This window comes from Schistocerca piceifrons, chromosome 1, assembly GCF_021461385.2.
Source record: "Schistocerca piceifrons isolate TAMUIC-IGC-003096 chromosome 1, iqSchPice1.1, whole genome shotgun sequence".
Lineage (NCBI taxonomy): Eukaryota > Metazoa > Arthropoda > Insecta > Orthoptera > Acrididae > Schistocerca > Schistocerca piceifrons.
Genome location: NC_060138.1, coordinates 1,116,406,954 through 1,116,423,066, shown reverse-complemented (window position 1 = coordinate 1,116,423,066; position 16,113 = coordinate 1,116,406,954). Strand labels below are relative to the sequence as shown.

At 39.8% G+C, this 16,113-nt stretch overlaps 1 protein-coding gene across 1 annotated transcript in view; it reads right to left on the bottom strand.

The window, feature by feature from the left end:
- Positions 1 to 16,113, bottom strand: part of LOC124777364 (zinc finger protein 37 homolog) — an 88,814-nt gene that overhangs the window by 50,966 nt on the left and 21,735 nt on the right. Inside the window, exons 2-4 of the mRNA XM_047252745.1 lie at positions 13,582 to 14,540; positions 12,424 to 12,614; positions 6,351 to 6,500 (exon numbers count right to left, since the gene is read on the bottom strand). Of these exons, the coding sequence (XP_047108701.1) occupies positions 6,351 to 6,500; positions 12,424 to 12,614; positions 13,582 to 14,540 (1,300 nt within the window). The remainder of the gene's footprint in view (positions 1 to 6,350; positions 6,501 to 12,423; positions 12,615 to 13,581; positions 14,541 to 16,113) is intronic.

Genomic DNA, 16,113 nt, shown 5'->3' with positions numbered 1-16,113 from the left:
AACTTAGTAATACAAGATTTAGTTGTATTTAGTTCAGTTGATTGATCAGTGTGGACTGCAAAAGAAAATCAATCCCATGTCTTATAATACAAGTTCTGTTCAAACAATTCCGGAACATTTGTAATTTTGTACCAATGATGTATAAGCGAAATGCAGTTGGCATCCTTGCACATCCCTATGTTTGATGTCTAACTGCCAGAAGTTTCATTGTTGTATGCCTGTCAGTTACTGTTCAGTGCAGCATTGAGTAGAATGTTGTGTCACACAGTTTGCGAATTTCAAGATGGCAGAGTTAGAGGAGCAATGTGTCTGCATTAAATTTTGCGCGAAATTCAAGAAAATCTTTACAGACACACACCAAATGTTGCTGGAAGCCTAGGGGAATAAGTGCCTAAGCTGTACGAATGGTTCACATTGTTTAAAAATGGCTGATGGTAGTTAAAGATGACCCTCATTCAGGACACCCTTCGACATCTACCAACAATGGTCATGTCAGGACTGTCAATGAAATTGTGTGTGGCACTTGAAGACTCATTGTCCAAGAGATTGCAGAAGAATGTAATATTTTGGTTGGACCATGTCATGAAGTCCTGACACAGCATTTTCGAATTCACAGTGTTGCTGCCAAGTTCGTCCCAAGGCTCATGAGTCAAGGCCAGGAAGACCTTCGCCTCACAATCTGTGAAGAGCTCTTGGATCACACAAATGAGAGATGTTCCTTAAGGGAATCATAATTGGTTATGAGACGTGGGTCTACAGTTATGATGTTGAGAGCACAGTTCAATCTTCACAATGGGTTGGGAAAGGTTCTCCATGACCACAAAAAGATCATCAGGTTGGGTCAAATGTCAAAGCCATGTTGATAGTTTTCTTTGATTTCGAAGCATTAGTTCATCATGAATTAGTGCCACAGTGCCAAACTGTTAATCGATGGAACTATTAGGGCATGTTGCGATACCTGTGAGAAAATGTGAGAGGGAAATGGCCTGAAATGTGGCAAGACAATTCACGGCTCTTGCATCACAATAACACACCCTCACATTCATCCCTGTTGGTGTGTGACTACTGCACAAAAAACGAAATCGCTGTGCTGCCTCATCCTCTGTACTCTCCAGACTTGTCGACTCTTTTTTTTTTTATTACCAAATTCGAAAACCCCATTGAAAGGATGAATATTTGCAATGATAGACAAGATAAAAGAAAATTTGCAGACTGTGATTCATGTGATCCAGCAAGAGGCATATTAAGACTGCTTCTGGAAGTGTAAACAGCGTTGGGAGTGGTGCATCAATTGTGGGGGGGAGTATTTCTAAGGAGACCATGCATAATAAGTGAAGAAAAATTTTGTGGACAAAGTTCCAGAATTTTCTGAACAGACTTCAAATGTAAAGGAGGGCTTTTCAGGAAGACACAAATTAAAACTTGAAAAGAAGTCAATGTTATCATCTACAATGAGCTCAGGCCAGAAAATAGTAATGGTATAATAAAATCATTTCGAATAACTTGTGGCTGGTTGCAGTATTTCCTACAGTGTAACAAACAAGCATTAATTTCAAAATTGACTGTATTCCTTATTTAAAAACTTTCTGTCTTCCGTGTGTCACCCTGTATATCTGACACAAGTCCAAGGGAAATGTTGATCCAAAAATATGTACAGAAACTTTTGCGTAGTAAATATCAGTGTTTTATGTGATGGGTGTAGTGATGAAGCAACTGTAAGAGTGGCTAATATCACTCTTCTGAGTGACTATGAATATTCTTGGTCATATTAAGTGAGTTGTCAGAACAAGAATCCTGGCAGCAGCATGCAAGTCTGTAGACGGCAGTGCACGATGTGTACCTCAGAAATAACTCTCATTCCTAGGTAACATGATACAGTAATAATGTCTCAGATGTAACCAAAATTATTTTTAAATCAAACAATGGGAAATCCAGGATGGAATGAAACAACCATGCACAAAAACAAATCTCCCCTGTCTTATCTTTCCAGTCTTCCGCCATCTCCCAAGGTATCACTGTCCGGCCACAGAAGAGCATTCCCCTCATAATCAGTACCACCCAGGAGTGAAGCGACTGAATTACATTCTCTGCCAGGGTTTCGACTACCTATTGTCATGCCCTAAAATGAGAAATGTCTTGCCCATTATCCTTCCCACCCCTGCCATAGTGTTATTCTGCCACCCACTGAACCTACACAATATACTCATCCATTCCTACACAGTCCCTGCTCCCAACTCCTTATCTCATAGCTCATATCCCTGTAATAGCCCTAGATGCAAGACCTGTACCATACAACCTCCCAACACCACATACACCAGTCCCATCACAAACATCACCTATCCCACCAAAGGCAGTGCTACCACTGAAACCAGTCAAGTGATCTATACGCTAAACTGCAACCACTGTGCTGCATTCTATGTGGGCATGACAACCAACAAGCTGTCTGTCCGCATAAATGGCCACCGACAAACTGTGGCCCAGAAACAACTGGACCACCCTATTGCTGAGCTCGCCACCCAACACTACATTCTTAATTTCAGTGCAACATGGATCCTTCCCACCAACACCATCTCTTCTGAATTGGGCAGGTGGGAACTTTCCCCACAATACATCCTACATTACCATAACTCCCCTGGCCTCAACCTTTGTTAGTCACTGTCCTCACCCATCCAGCCCCTTCCCTGTTCCCATTCCAGCACTACATAGCCCTCTATTCCAAAAATGCACACAGTCTTTTTACTTCTCTCCCTTTCTGCTACCCCCGCCCGCCTGCCACCACCACTTCTCCCCTGCCTTCCTCCATCTATCGTCCCAACTATACCTAGCTGCCCTACCCTCTCTCCACCTCGTCCCTGCATGCTCCCCAGCAGCACTTCACCGGGTCCCCCCTACCCTGTTATCCCTCCCCCTCCCCGCCCAGCCTCCTCCTTACACCCCAACCAGTTGTCTCTCCCATCATGCACTGCTGCTGCTCACAGTGTGGCTTCAGCTCCCGGAGACAGGTCATGTGTGTGTGAGTTGCATATTTGTGTGTGTGTGTGTGTGTGTGTGTGTGTGTGTGTGTGTGTGTGTGTGTGTCAACTATTTTTGACAAAGGTCTTGTTAGCTCATTTTGTAACAGCCTTTCTGTTGTGCCTATCTGTGACTCAGCGCCTCCACTATATGGTGAGTCGCATCTATCCTTTTCATAAAAGAATTACTTTTACTATTTGGTTATCAACTTTCATACTGGGAGCTTTCACGAGGACTAACAGAAGTTAAATTCATTAGCAAAATTGATGAAACAAAATCAAAGCATGCACATGCACGCGCGCGCGCACACACACACACACACACACACACACACACACACACACACACACACACACACACATACATGACCACTGTCTTTGGCCACTGAGGTCGGGTGTGTGTTTCATCTACTTCATCAGAAGGCCTTTTGGCCAAAAGCTCACATGTTCAGCAGTCTTTTTGTTGTGGCTGTTTACAACTCAACATCACCTCTGTATGGTGAGTAGCAATCTATCATTTCATAATACTGACATTTGTTAATTTTTAATATTTTCATTCCTTTCTTCTTTCTTTACAGAATGTAAAGTTTTATATTCTACATCATATGAGTGATTTTCTGTAAGAAGATGATCAGCAAAGGTCGAATCTTTCTTTCCTAAACTCCAGCTTGTCTTATGTTCAGACAACCTAATAGTCACAACTCTGCCTGAATGACCAATACATACTTTTCCACAGTGCTTGCACATGATTTTATATACACTACTCTATGCCAAGGGAAGCAGTTTGTCTTTACTATTGTATAAGAATTTTGAAATGCTGTTGGATAGATAAAAAGACTACTCACCAAGCGGCACAGAACACACACATGATTGGCAAGCTTTCGGAGCCAGTGGCTCCTGCTCCTTCTTCAGGCAGGAGGGTTGAAGGGGAAGGAATTATGGTGAAGGAAAAGGACTGGAGAGGTCTAGGAAAAAGGGTAGATTTTGGGAAAGTCACCCAGAACCGTAGGTCAGGGGAGACTTACCGTATGGCATAAGAAGGAAAGACTGATCATTGAGGACTGTATCAGACGAGATTTGAAAACCTGAGAGCTTAAAGGTGGAAGACAGGGTAATATGCAAGATACAGGTTACTACTAAAACATCATGCACAAATTGATAACATGAGAAGCTAAGACCATTGTACGTAACAGAGGTGGGAGGGGATGGTGAAAATTAGACGGGAAAGACACTGAAAGATGTAGAAAACTGAAACGGAGAGAAGCAAAGAGTAGTTACAGTGAAGAAAAGCTGAGATGGAGGAAATTAACGTAAATTAAGGCCAGGTGGGTGGCGAAACCAAGGACATGTTGTAGTGCTAGTTCCCACCTGTGGAGTTCTGAGAAACTGGTGTGGGGGGGGGAAGAATACAGAATGCGCACATGGTGAAACAGGCGCCAAGGTCACAAATGTCATGTTGTAGAGCATGCTCTGCAACAGGATATTGCGAGTTGCCAGTATACACCCTCTGCCTATGCCCATTCATCCTAATTGATAATTTAGTGGTAGTCATGCTGTTGTAGAAGGCTGAACAGTGTTTACTTAGTAGCTGGTATATGACGTGTCTTTTCACAGTTGGCTCTCCCTTTGACAGTGCATGTTCTGGCAGTTACAGGGCTATTATACGTGGTGGTAGAAGGGTGCACAGGGCAAGTCTTGCAGCAGGGACGGTCGCAGGGGTAAGAGCCATAGGATAGGGAGATGTGTGCAGAAGGAGCATAGGGTCTGACAAGAATATTGCGGAGATTGGGAGGGCGATGGAAAGCTATTCTAGGTGAATGGGCATAGGCACAGGGTATATACTGGCAACTCGCAATATCCTGTTGCAGAGCATGCTCTACAACATGACATTCACCTGTTTCACCACACACGCCTTTTGGGTTCTTCCTCCAGACACCAGTTTTTCAGTATTCCGCAGGTGGGTACTAACACTACAACATATCCTTGGTTCTTGCCACCCACCTAGCCTAAATTTATGTTGATTTCCTCTGGCTCAGCTTTTCTTCGCTGTAACTACCCTTTGATTCACACCATTTTAGTTTTCCACATCTTTCATTGTCTTTCCCAACTATTTGTCACTACCACCTCCCACCTCTGTTACGAACAACGTCCTTAGCTTCTCACTATTTTTAACTTGTGCACGATGTTTTAGTAGTAATCTCTGTCTTGCACATTACCCTGTCTTCCACCTTTAAGCTCTCAGATTTTCAAATCTCGTCTGATGCAGTCCCCCAATAACCAGTCTTTCCTTCTCATCCCATACGGTAAGTCTCCCCTGACCCACTGTTCTGGGTGACTTTCCCAAAATCTACCCCTTTTCCTAGACCTCCCCAGTCCTTTTCCTTCACCCTTCTTTTTTCCCCCTTCTTCAACCGGTCTGCCTGAAGAAGGAGGCATTGACTCCGAAAGCTTGCCAATCACAAGTCCTTTACGTGTGTGTTCTGCCACCACTTGGTGAGTAGATTTTTTGTCTATCCAATTAAATAATTTTATAAATAATTGATCATTTTCACTGATATGCTGCTGGTATTACAAACTATAGTTGTGAGACTTTAACTTTTTGTTATCACCAACTCTGCCAGTATATGGGGTGAGGCACCAGTTTTTGCAGCTACTAACTGATTCCTATTGGCTATCATACAGGAATAGTGTAATTTCACCCCCTCCCCCTTTTTTCTGGAAGTCATATGTTTGTTGGTCTGTAGTTCTGACTGAAATGCAGAATCAGATAATGGAACAGATATGGGACAATACACCATCAAATGGAAAGCTGCACATTTGTGGCTATTACTGCATCTGTGGTTACAGTTTTTCTGTAAACGCTAAGTAAGTGTCTTCTTGTGCTAATATCTATATTAATATCCCAGAAATTTATTGAAGAGCCTCCCAGCTCCTTTGTGAACTGAATTTTCTTATGGTGATAGTTTGAATGTTGTAGTAATGAATCTGCCTAGTGGTACTAGTCCATAAACACAAAGCGTCATCCACATATTTGAACCAATACTTAATTTGACAATTCAGTGGCTCTTTCTGTAATAATTTTTTTCTGAAAATGTCCACGGAAACATAAGGCAGTGTAGGACTAAGAGGGAAACACATAGCTAGGCCATCAAGCTGACTTCAATATGTGTTTTGAAACAGGAAATATCTCTGTTTTCCACACATTTGAGTAGCAACAATTATGTAATTCTACAAGATTTACTTTAGATTTATGCAAAAGATATTTCAATAATTATATTCACTTATCAGTAAAATCTGTAAAATATTTCCAGAATGGCATGCATGTCAATATAAGTGTACCTTGAAAATCAGCATCATTTTGCAATTCTTTACCACAGGCATTGCATCTCTTCTTCCTGATCTGATGATGCACAGTCTTAATGTGTAAATTCAGTTTGGAGCGATAAGCAAAGCGGTGATCACATTCTGAACAAGAATATGGCTTCTCTCCTGTTAAATGAAAAAAGTTTAGGTAATTTAATATATGAACACGAGATTTATTCTAGTATATTTCTATTATGAGGCACTTCAGGGATATACCAATGGTTCTTCAAATGACTTTTTCTATGAGGGCAATTAAACAATAACTAAATAAAAAGCAACTAACGCCCACAGTTTTATAAGCCTACTGAACACCAGCCTATACATTGAACACTGCTTCATAATATAAAGTTTACGAAGATATTGCTCATAGATGCGATGTTCAAAGTAATAGTACTTTCAGGTTATGTAACAAAAACTGAGGAAAGAAACCAATTTAAAAGGTGGAAGCTTTGGTATCATAGAAAATGTTGCAAGATAAACTTAGAAAATGTGTAGCTCACATATACAGATATGTGAGGGGTCTATAATCAAAATACGTGCAATGTAGGTTACAATCACCATCAAGAAGGAGGAAGAAAGCAATCATAAATTTTCAAATAGATACTGATGTTGGTTACATAATCTATAATAACACTGTTTATAAAGATGTGGAAGTGGAAACTCAGGAGGAAAAAGTCTCAAGGTCTGTGCCAAATATATAGTGATAATATTAGCTACAAAGCAGTTTTATTTGAAAAAGAAGATAGCAGCCAGGTTTTGCAAAAAGAACACAACTGCACAACAAAAAATTTTGTGCTCGCACCAACACAAAAAGAAATGTTACACACCATTTTCATACCATTATCAGATTCTGTTATAGGTAATATGCATATCTCAGCTGTTTTTAAGACAGAAATGAAATTCGTAGATGTAGTGACACATCCCCCCCTCCCCCCTATGAATGAACCACTGATCTTGCTGAAGTGGTGCATCTTGCATGCCTCAACAACACAGACATCCATGCCACAGGTGCAGCCACAACAGAGTGGTATCTGCACAGCTAAGCCAGATAAACATGTGGTTCCTGAAGACAAGCAGCAGCCTTTTCAGTAGCTGCAGAGACAAGAGTCTGATAACTGACTGATCTGGCTCTGAAACATCAGCTAACATTGACTTGCTGTGCTGTTACAGCAAACAATGGCATGCAATGGGGAAACTACAGCTATTGATCTTTCCGAGGCCATGTAGTTCTACTGTATAGTTAAACTGTGATGGTATCCTCTTGGGTAAAATATTACAAAGCTAACAGTCCCTCATTCGTATCTCCACTTTGGGAATATTCAGGAGGATGCTGTCATCAGGAAAAGCAAAACTGGCATTCTACAGATCAGAGCATGGGATAGGTAGGTCAGAAAATTTGATATGGGAAAAGAAAAGGTTTAAGTTAGATATAAGAGTGCAAATTATACTGTTTGTTATGTTGCTTTGGGGGATGCAAACCATCCATACTGTGGTTTGCTTTAGACTGATTTTATAGTGCAAAGCATATGTCTTACAGTGAATTAGATATACTGTCCACCTGTGATATGCTGTATGACATAAGTATTCACAACAAAACAAAATAGTAACTTTTTGGCTTCATTTTGGTTTAATGATACCTGTTTGTAAGCTTTGTGTACAATCTGTCCATTAGACTGTAAATGACTTAGTGCTTAGTCACAGGTGGAGCAAACATTAATTGCTTGTAAAACAAACACTTTGTAAACAATGTGACTACAGTACAGCTTTCCTTGTCCTCTTTACTAGCTTATCAAAGGATCTGTTAAGTCTCAAATAACTTCTGGTGAACTGAAAACATACAACTGACTGGAATGTTCAATGGCACAATGTTTGTATGCAGGAATAGTTATTGGAAAAGTACAAAATATGTTTCATACACATAAGGAGAATAAACTGCTCACTGGAAAACATCAGAGTCTCCCAAGTTAGGGTGTTGGAACACTTTTTGATAATATCCAAATAATTTCATATTGGAAATGGATGATCATTTATAAGTTTTGTATGACACGCAGTGTATGCGAGGTTTTTTAGCCCCACATGCAAAATAATTGCATAGTGCCCTAAATGTCCAGTCCAATTTATTGGCACAGTAATTCATTTTAAGTGAAGGTTTAAAATCAGAAATGCGAAGCCCAAATACTGATCACCTGCATTTTACTTGTTTCTTTACATACAGGGGTTTGGGCCACCACTAGCAAATTTAGAAGATTGTAACTAGCCCCTACTCATGTTTCAATCAAAAACCTGCAATTTTCAGATTTTACATAAAACATTATTGATAATATTAATCATATACAGTTCAACTGGTTCTACTAAACATTTTGTCAATGGAGTGGGAGGGGTTTGTAACCAATAAATCGTTAAATCCTTTAGAACCCTCTTAAACTGAACTTTATTAGAGGTTAAAATTTTTATGGTGGCTGGCAAGTTATTGAAAATGTGTGTTTCTGAATAACTGAAGCCTTCCTGAGCAAAAGTGACTGACTAAAACTTCAGGAAGATTATTCTTATTTCTAGTGTTTATTCCCTGCACTCTGCTATTGGTTGAAAAAAAAAATATATATATATATATATTATTCATTAAGGAATAAACACCCACATCAGCAGTTAGTTTCCCCAGTTCCTTGAACAGGTGTCTGCAAGACTTTTTGGGAGCACACTACAAATAATTCATATTACAAGTTTTTGGACATGGAAAACATTAGCTTGGCTTGCAAAATTACCTACAAAATAGTCCCTTATGAAATTATGGAATGAAAGTGGGTGAAGTATATTAAGTTCTTTTGTTTTTTTTTTTTTAATTTTTATGTCACTTACATCTGACAACATCTGTGCAGTTAGGCCTATGTGATACTTAATTTATCATCATAATGTAAATGGATAGGTAAAAAATCTACTCGTCAAGCAGCAGTAGTAGAACACACACACAAAACCGTTTAACTTTTACAAGTTTTTGGAGCCAGTGGGTCCTTCTTATGGCAGAAGAGTTGAAGGGGAAGGGAGATGGATGAAGGAAAAGGACTGAAAAGATTTAGGAAAAGGGGTACAATTTAGAAAAGTCACCCAGAACACCATGTCAGTGGAGACTTACTGCACAGGATGAGAAGCAAAGACTGATTGTTGAGGACAGCACCAGATGAGATTTGAAAACCTGAGAGCTTAAAGGTAGAAGACAGGGTAATGCGCAAGACAGAGATCAAAAACTAAAACATCGTGCACGAGTTAAGATCCACAAGGTAAAAGGTGGGGGTGTGCAGTTTGGGTGGAGCGAGAAGTTCTATGGACTGAGGTGTACGTCCTTGTGAGGGGCCTGGGGGTTTTAGGAGGGACTGCAGGTCAGACTGAATCACAGGGATGGGATCTTGATGGCAGATGCTGTACGTACAGTTGTCAGCTATCTGGCATAGATCTTCACTAACATACTCCTATTGGTCAAGTACCATAGTGGTAGATCCTTTGTCTGCTGGGAGGATAATGATGGAGTTATCAGCTTTTAGGAGCCTGGAGTTCTGCAGAGGGCAGGTTAGGGTCATGTTGTAGGGACCTGAGGAAGGGTTGTGAGCAATGCTGGACGTGGGGAATTCTCGGAAGGCTTATATGGGATGGTTTTGAGGTAGTGGATCAAGTTGAGATCATGGTCAGATCTGTTCTTCGAGGCAGCGGTCAGTGTCAGGTTTGCTATTGGATAGGTTTTGGAAGTGGGTTGCAAAGTGATATTTCCAGTTGACAATGCCTGGAAAGGCAAATGGGTCCTTAAACAAAGCAACATGATTAAATGCAGGTTTAGTGCTGAAATTGAGACCCTTGAATAATACAGATAATTCAGGAGGGGAGAGTTATTTTGGAAAGAGGTTGAGAACACTGTAATGTTGGGAGTTGGGAGTTTTTGTGATTGTGATTTATTAATAGTGTGGGAGGCAGTGGTAAACGCTGTGGGACGTTAAGGCAGCTGACCAAGCTCGGTTTGTAGCAGAGGAGTGTTGGTTGTTGGTGTGGCTGTTTGGGGAGCTGCAGAAGGACAGGATGGAGAAAAGCACTGTTGAGGTATTTGAGGAGCAGGTGGGATAACTTTCTGAGGTGAAGTCTAGCATGTTGTTGCAGTCTGAAGTTGGAATTGCAGGGTTTTATAAAAGGAGAGAAGTCTGGTGGAGTGAAAACTGGCAGATGAGGCATATAGGTCGCAGATTAGTCGGGTAAATGTAAGAGATGCTGTATTGGAAACTGTAAAAGAGCCTGGTGTAGAGTAGGATTACATCCAGAAGCAGTACTTTCAATGTTAGGCCTTTGGGAGTAACTCCAAGAGACAAGCAGATTTCAAAAAACAGAATGTGGAACCTTAATTTTGATAGTGCAAAAGCATATTTTTGAAAAGGATGGACATAATATGTGATGGGATTCATCGTGGCAAGAGAGAACAATCTGGAGTGTAAGAAATGGGGAGTGGCAAAATGGGAGGCAGAGGGTAGGAAAAGATAGAAAAACAGAAGAAATGCAGGGGAAAAAAATCAGAAAAATCAGAAAATTAGTACGCAATATGCTTCTCAGACCCTATGCTCCTCCTGTTCCCATCTCCCTACACTATGGCTCCTACCCCTGTGACCATCCCCACTGCAAGACTTGCTGTGTGCACCTTCCTATCACCATCTATTCCAGCCGTGCAACTGGAAAAACATACACTATCATAGTGTATGACTACCACCCAATTATCAGTCAGGATGAATGGGCATAGGCAAACACACAATATCCTGTTGCAGAGCATGCTCTACAACATGACAGTCATGACCTCGGTGTCTGTTTCACCACTTGCGACATCTGGATTCTTCCCCCAGACACTAGTTTCTCAAAACTCTGCAGGTGGGAACTTGCATTACATGTCCTTGGTTCTCACCACCCACCTGACCTTAATTTACGTTGATTCCTTCTGTTTCATCACTTCCTCACAATAACTACTCCGTTCTTCACTCGATTTTAGTTTCTACATCTGTCATTTTCTGACCTGTCTATTTTTCTCCACCTCCCTCCTACGTCTGTTACATACTGTGCACTTAGCTTTTCACTCAGATTATTAACTCATGCAAGATGTTTTAGTCATAATCTCTGTCTTGCATATCACCCTGTCTTCCATCTTTAAGCTCACACTTCTCAAATCTCATCCAATGCAGTCCCCAACAATCAGTCTTTCCTTCTTATTCCATCCAGAAAGTCTCCCCTGACAAGAGGTTCCGTGTGACTTATCTGAACAGTGCCCCTTTTCCTAAACCTCTCCAGTTCTTTTCCTTCACCCTTCTTCCTTCCACTTCAACTCTTCTGCCAGAAGAACAAGCCACTGGTTCTGAAAATTTGTAAAACCTAAACAATTTTGTGAGTTTGCCTCCTGCCGCTGCTTGGTGAGTAGATTTTTTATGTATCCAATTACATTATAACTAAAAACAAAGATGATGAGACTTACCAAACAAAAGCGCTGGCAGGTCGATAGACACACAAACATACACACAAAATTCAAGCTTTTGCAACAAACGGTTGCTTCATCAGGAAAGAGGGAAGGAGAGGGAAAGACGAAAGGATGTGGGTTTTAAGGGAGAGGGTAAGGAGTCATTCCAATCCCGGGAGCGGAAAGACTTACAATTACATTATAATGCCAATAATTGATTATTTTCATTGTTATGAATTTATCATCAATATGTAATGCCAAGAATTTCACACAGTCAGCATCTTTACCTGAGTGTCATCATATTTTAAACATAAGCAGGGAGGAAACCTCTTACAAGTTCTGAACTAAATGTAGTGTGTCTTTTTAAAACTTAGTGACAAACAATTGACTAGAAACCATTTTCTAACGTCCACAAAAATGTCAGTAAGTGCTCTTTATACAACTGTGCTTCATTTGATACTTCTTGCAATGTTTGTACCAGCTGCAAGGTTATGGAACTAAGTTCTAACACACGGCTGCATTCAATGGTTAAATGTTCAGTGAGAAATATATTCTTGTCAAAACCACTGTGCAACACACCTGTGTGTGATCTCATGTGGACTTGCAATGAATAGCTCTGATGAAATGCTTTTCCACACAATGAGCAAACATGGTGTTTGGCTTCACTGTGCAACCGAACATGATTACACAATGATGAAGCACTGCGAAACAGCTGCCCACAAACATGGCAGCAGTAATTATGGTTCTCTGAATGTGTCATCATGTGGTACCTGCAAACAAAACATAACACCAATGCAGCTACACATTATTCTTAGGGCAGCAACCCTAAAATTACAACAATCTGAAACAAGTATCTAAACAGCACATGAAAGTCTACAGCCAATACATCTTCTGATTTGTCAACACTTGATTTGTTCATTTCTGTTCAAATTCAGCAGCAAATAACTTCAAAAGACAACAAGTACTGAAAAAATAAAAAATTAAAGAAATTGACTTCCACACACAAAAAAATTAATTTTTTTATCAGTTTCTAGTTGCGCTGATTCTATTCTAGTTCTTTAGCAAGTGAATAATGAGGAACTTTATGCATGGAGTATATGGTCACAACACGATATTTCTAATACTCTAATACACATTACTGTTTGAATGAAAGGAAAAAAGTTCAAATCCAGTTGACACTGAGGTCTGGAGGGGTGTGAAAGGAATAATATGTGAACTTGTTCAAGGAACCATTCAGTATTGCCTGTAGTGATCTAGAGGAAAATGTCAAAAGCCCAAAAGAAAATGGTAATTTGGGGACCGTTAGTGCAGAATTGCATAATAGTAAGCTTAAAACTGCTGTGAGTCAATTACCTGCTGCTTCAGCTAATGCTTTTACTCTTGTCTGAAACTGTCAAATTTTGATTAATTGTGGGTGTCTAATCAGTGTGTTTGCATCATCATTAATTTTTTATTTTTTATTTTGCGAGTGATTGTTTAATCTATGAATATCAGACTCAGTATAGACTAAACATAGGAAGATATGAAGTACTGAACCGTAAGGGATGCTATATTTTCTGTTCTTCCATTTATTTATTTTTATTTAATTTTATACCTGCAATGGAGTCAGTTATGGAAGCAATAACTGTTTCCACCGTGTGCACATGGCAGACACAAAGCTAATAGGATGCTATGAAAGCATATAAGTTTCATCTATTTTGAATTCCATAAAACGTTTTAAACGTGCACAGTTCCTACCTCAAGGAGCACTTGCTTCTCAATTTTTTGGAACATTTATCACATTTATATTCACGTTTATGATCATGCATGGCCATATGCAAATCATATCTATACTTGTGCAAAATGTTTCTCTCACATATATGACAATGGTAGATACTCTTCTCATTTACTTTTGATTTTTTTGACAATGGATCATTACTGTTATTTTCAGAATTACTTTTATCAGAGATTTGTGTCTTGATTTCTTCTTCATAACTAGCAAATCTGCTTGGATCACTCTGGCCCTGTGCACTGCATTGATCAGCTGAGCGAATTTCTACTTCCTCTGAGGAGACATCATCTTTTTCCCTATTTAATGAATCAACAGGATCTCCTGGCACTCCTGAGAATGATACTTCCATGGCTTCAGTATTGCCCACATTTTTCTCACTTTCTTTTTCATAACCATCCTCTTTCAGAGGAGTACTTCTTAAATCCTCAGTGCAACCCTTATCTTCAGCTGATTCTATAATATTTTGCTTATCATCTGACCTAATCTGTACTACACCACTTGCACCAACACATTCAGTGGCACTTTTTGTGTGGCCAGAATCTGAAATAGCTGCACCAACAACCCTGCAACTAGATGATATTTTATGATACTTAGTCTTGCATTTTTGCCGTTTAGCTTTTCTTGACCCAGCTGAATATTTTTTGTTTGAACTTTGTTTCTTAGGTCCACAAGTATTCTTCTTTGGTTCCTTTGATTCATTTGAGGAGTTAATTCTCTCAGAATGAAATTCTAACTCAGTACACAAATTTTCCTTATTATCTGAATTCTCTGCATTATTTTCACTCAGTCTCTTGATTCTGTCAGTGAAATTCTTTTCTAATTTTCTTTGTGTGTCACAGCATTTTATATAAAATTGTTGCCAAGAAAATAATTTTTTCATGCAGTCTCCGCAGAGCTTTTTAGGCAAGCCATCGTTTTCTTTCACCTGTGAAGTAAAAGAGAAAACAAAATTAAAATTACATAGTTTTTTTCCAGAATTAGTAGATTCTACAATATTTAGCTGCAACACAAACAATGTGTACTTACTTGCTCGACATGTTCACAAATGTAAAATTGTGCACTTTACAAAATGAAAAAATGTGGTATCCTATAGCTATAATATCAATGAGGCACTGCTGGAATCAACCAACTCATACAAACACCTGGGTGTAACACTTTGTAGGGATATGAAATAGAATGAACGCATAGATTCAGTCATGGGTATTGGTAGAATACTGGGAAAGTGCAAGAGATTGCTTACAAATCACTCATGCGACCCATCTTAGAATATTGCTCAAGTGTGTGGAACCTGTACCACAAAGGACTAACAGGGGATATTGAATGTATACAGAGAAGTGCAGCACGACAGGTAACTGGTTTGTTTAATCCACGGGAGAGTGTCACAGAGATAATGAAGGAACTGAAATGGCAGACTCTTGACAACAGATGTAAACTATCCTGAGAAACTCTATGAACAAAGTTTCAAGAACTGGCTTTAAATGATTACTCTGGGGATATAATAAAACCCCTTATGTATTGCTCACACTTGGATCGTGAAGATAAGATTAGAATAATTACTGTGCACATAGAGGGAACAATCATTCTTCCTGTGCTCAATACGTGAATGGAACAGGAAGCAACCCTAATGACTGGCACAATGGGATATACCCTCTGTCATGCACCTCACAGTGGTTTGCAGAGTGTGGATGTAGATGTAGATGTAGACTTAGTAGGACATTAAATAAGTAGAAGAGGGCAATGGAAATAATTGGTGAGTACTGCTTAATAGAGCTTGTATAGTACACATTTCTGACACTAGGCGTGTGTAGCTCAACTCATTGCCAGTTCAGTGCCACCTGCACTGTCAACCTGGCTTGTTCTGTTCATCTGCAGTGACTGTGTTTGCTAACAATGTTTTGTTCTTGTTTTGTTTTTATGATGGCAAGTTTAAGTGAACAATGTGGGGCTGTGAAAGAGTCTTATCTGTTTGATAAAAATGCTGCTAAAACTGTTTTAATGTTGTAAACAGCTTAGCAAGATGATGCTACAGGAAAAACTCAAGTGTACAAATGGTTTGCTCAATTTAAAAATGGCGCCATGTCGATTGATGACAAAAATCATTCTGGACGTCCATCAACTACCCAAATTGATGAAAATATTGAAAAAATTTGAGCACTTGAGCTCACAGACTGTCGATCAACAACTGATCGATCATAAGAGATTAGTGAGTTATCTTGGAGCTCGGTTCAGACCCAATATGTGGCAGACAGTAGACTGGTTCTTCCACCACAACAACGCACCTGCACACACGGTCGTCTCTGTTAGTTTTTGCTAAAAATGGCACGTTTCCGCTGCCCCATGCACTTTACTCACCTGACCTGGCTTCCTGCAACTTTTATGTATTTCCATGCATGAAAAGGGGCATGAAAGAACACCAATTTGACAACATTGAAGAAGTCAAGAAAAAAATGAGGGAGGAGCTGTCAGTCATTTCAAAAGTTAACTACAAAAAATGTCTC